This window comes from Micropterus dolomieu, linkage group LG04, assembly GCF_021292245.1.
Source record: "Micropterus dolomieu isolate WLL.071019.BEF.003 ecotype Adirondacks linkage group LG04, ASM2129224v1, whole genome shotgun sequence".
In the NCBI taxonomy this organism is placed as follows: domain Eukaryota; kingdom Metazoa; phylum Chordata; class Actinopteri; order Centrarchiformes; family Centrarchidae; genus Micropterus; species Micropterus dolomieu.
The window spans coordinates 29,255,462-29,259,471 of record NC_060153.1 but is presented as its reverse complement, the minus strand read 5'-3'; the positions used below and the strand labels follow the sequence as shown (position 1 = coordinate 29,259,471).

Below are 4,010 nucleotides of genomic sequence, written 5' to 3'. Positions count from 1 at the left end.
TTTTGTGCAAAACTGCCAACTTAACTGTTTATTTGCAATATAATATGCTTTATAATTAGACGTTCAAAAGTTATTATATAGTTACATATTCTCTGATGCTAGTCATGTGTATACAATTCCTTTAGTGTCCACAATAATACATTGGCTATTACCTGAAAACATCTTCATAGATGGTAAGGTTGTTTTTTATAGGCATTGTAGAATGAGCAACAACCTTTTTGCTGAAGCCATCAATGGCTAAAACATGGGTGACCCCAAACATAGCCAGTTTTTCATTTTGGTCCAAATGAACCTTGTGACCCATGTAATCAGCTCGATATGGTATGGGGTTGAGATTGCGGGCACCCTAAGAGAGATAGGAAAACGATGTAACTATTTCACAAAAAATAAAATCCTATTACTCCTATATACACTACATCAGTTGAAGATCTGTCAAAAAAATGAAAATAATTTGTTCTGATTACAGGCTTACTATAAATATCAGTACGTTTTTAATCTTATACAAGTAACTACAGCTAAATAAACAACAAAACACACACACACAGCTCATATTTACACATAAATTCCACATGTTTGATTGTGTAAAATATTAGAGATGAGACAGTAACAGACCGGACGTCTTGCTTCATGGTAAGGCTGATGCATTGTCCTGAGCACTGATCCAACTCTCTGCAGCATGCACTCCTTTCATGGCGACTCCTTCATCATCCTTCTTCCATATGTAGGTCCAGTCTAGAAAATAACAGTATTTTCACGTTCCAAAATCATACCAGCTGATGTATATCATGAAATTAGACAGTGCAGGTTACGTTTTGTTGTAATGTATCAGTGTTGTGATGATTATGTTGACTGTGAGTATTTATTAATAGTGGAAGGCTGAGGATATTTATTGTGATTTATTTACTATTCGTAATAAACGGGCATAAAAGATGCCAGTCAAATTTGATAAGACATAGAAATGCGGGACATACTGGTGTGTGCATGTTACTGCATGTTCGTTCTCATACGCTCTCTTTCTCTCTCTCACACACACACACACACACACAACCTGTAGCAAAAGGGAAATAAAGCAAGATCATACCTCAGTTACAGCTTTTGCCACCTCCAACTCCAAATGTGCGTCGGGGAGTCCCATCAAACTTAATCCATTTTCATTGCAAAATCTCCTCACGTTTCTTGCGGAACATCCTCTTGCTCCCCCACTTACTTGTGATATCTGCGCTGAGATTTCTGTGGGTGACTGGCCTTGTTTTGCCATGTCTAAAATCATAGCTGAGTAATGTTCTAAAGACATTTTATTCTGGGCTACAACAACACCGGTACCCTGTCAAATTTGGCGCTCTTGTCACAGAAATGACCACATCCGGTATTAGAATACGAACAAACGAGCCTTTTTCTGTTTCTGTTTTCCGGTGATTTTATTTTTTGTTACCTGAAATAGAAAATGAAACTCAAATTATTTTTTTTAAATATCACTCATTCATTTTTGACACTGAAAAAGAGAAATATTTATAATATATATAATATATATTTTTATTTTAATTTTTGTATATTACAACAAAAATCAAATAGCCACTTGTTTTTTGTTTTTTAATACCTGTTTCTAAAAGGAAAATCAAATGACCAAAAGATACACGGACCCTGACGGTATAACAATGGTGCTGCTTGTATTATTATTATTGTTGTCGCACTAAATTAATATTTGAGGATTTGACATCAGTTATTATTCATGTTCTGGGTTTGTATCTGCTTTGTAGTATGTAAGTGAGAGGCAAAATAATTATTAACTTCTCACGTTTTTTAGCCATTTGGTGATTAAATGAGTTTGTAAATTAATTGCAGAATATTAACTGATTTCCCAGGATAAGGTTTTGAATACAGTTAGTTTGTGGAGTACTTTTCATTTTGTTTTGCTGGACACATGTACCATATTTGTTTTGTTTTTGCATTTTTGACAAATGAAGTAATTTGGTGCCATATTGCATAGTAAGCGTGTCTGTGGATCTCTCCTCACTGCACAGCGAGCCGCTAACTGCAGTCAGAGCAAGCTAGTTGCTGGGTGCTAATTAAAGCTGCACAACATTGCTGAGCAAACTCATTTCTATAGTTTGACTGTCTCTTCCTCGCATGTAACGTTAGCTGTGTCGTTATCTTCAGGGTATGTGTATCAAGTCAGTTTACCATACTGCAGCAACGCACACACACCGGTGCGGGAACAGAATAGGCTACCATTCAACTTTAAAAACTATTACTGCGCTGTAGTAACGTTAAAACTAAAGTTTCACAGAAAGCAACATGAAAAATAGCTGCAGGTATCCAACATACTACGCTTGTTATTAACCTGTTAACGTTCCAAAGGCCCGCATCAAGTCCTGGCGGCAGCTTTCAGTATGTGCACACAGCTGCTATGTTAACTTCATACTCATATGATCCATCGTTTGAAAGCCTAAATCCCTGTGATTCCACCAATGCAAATCACTTCAAGATACAATCACCACAGCGGGTCCAATCAGCGCCTCTGTCAGACCAACCAGTACAATCAAAACTGACGTGACTCATCTATGAAGCCTCACAGTAACTTAATCCACCGATCGATTATACTCCAACAACGGTATCGTTTCATATTTGCCGGCAGAAGTGGTTTTGTGGTATGTCATTATAACCGTAATAACTCCGATTTGAATGTAAACAACTACGATAGCTTGTATTCAAATTAGCCACTGAACTCTTGACCTTTCGAGTGACACCAAATCCGACCCAATATGATCTCAAGTGTCCCTTTCACAGCCTACAACAACCAATGAGAGCCCGCGCTGTAAGGAAGGGCCAGCCCCTATTATTTCGTGGGTAGGCCGAGCCAATTGCAAGCTACACTTCGTGTAGTCAATAAAATTATGAAAATAACGATATCCAGCTTTAAGTAAGAAGTTCATGATCTACCAGCAAAAAAACACATCTGCGTCAAGCTACTGGCTGATACGGCGTGATGCAACAGCCGCCACCTGCCGCCAAGGGGCGGGGCTGTATACATTTGTTAGCAAGGATTTTCAAGCGGAAACAAAAAATATATTAGTTTTAGTGTGTTTTAAACTTAACCAATTCCAGTAGCACTTAAAATCATTCTTTTGGGTTAGACTGTCCAGAGTGTTATCTTTCAGAGAAGCACAAAACCATGCAGATACTCCTGGTTCAAGAACTACATTCAATTTACTTTGGATATGCCTTGAATAGGCGGTTTACATGAATTTTACTGGAATGTTAAGAGGTTAAGTGAGCTTCAAATTAGGCATACCATTCACTCTTCACTGTCCCCCCAATATTACATTGGTCCAACATGGCCGAGCCTGCTAGACACATTAGCCAAGCAATATGCTAACGCCATGTTAGCTAACCTTCTAAATAAACTGTAAAACTACATAGTACATACAACACGGCGACACTTACTGCTTCCAAGTTTGAAGTCAGGTACAGCCCGAGGCAATCCATGCTTGAACTGTTACGGAGCTCGTTAGGCTTGTGGAGTTTTTGAAGCACTCATTTATTAATTTAACACGCACTGAAGTGTAAAACAAGAAGTAGTTGTTCCTGTGCATGCCATCCTCTGCGGTTGGCTGTTTGATATTCAAGCCAGACTAGTCTACATGGACTGGTTACGCCTGGTTACAATCTTAAAACCGCACCGATAATGGCAGCTGGAAACTCCATAATGTCAATTTCATTATTCTTCACAGACGTCCAGCTGCTGTTGGAGAGCAAAAAAGAGGTTCCCCCTAAGCAGCAGGACTGGAGCCCCACTCTGGACCAGGAGGACCCACGAGAGCCTCCACGCATTGAAGAGGAGTCGAGCCCCAGTCTGGACCAGGAGGACCCACCAGAGCCTCCACGCATTGAAGAGGAGTCGAGCCCCAGTCAGGACCAGGAGGACCCACCAGAGCCCCTACACATTAAAGAGGAGTCGAGCCCCAGTCTGGACCAGGAGGACCCACCAGAGCCCCCACACATTAAAGAGG

General features: G+C 39.9%; 1 protein-coding gene across 1 annotated transcript in view; it reads left to right on the top strand.

The window, feature by feature from the left end:
• LOC123970454 (serine/threonine-protein kinase 10-like) overlaps nt 1-4,010 on the top strand; it is a 29,472-nt gene that overhangs the window by 13,717 nt on the left and 11,745 nt on the right. The window contains exon 12 of the mRNA XM_046048498.1: nt 3,732-3,908. Coding sequence (XP_045904454.1) covers nt 3,732-3,908 — 177 coding nt within the window. The remainder of the gene's footprint in view (nt 1-3,731; nt 3,909-4,010) is intronic.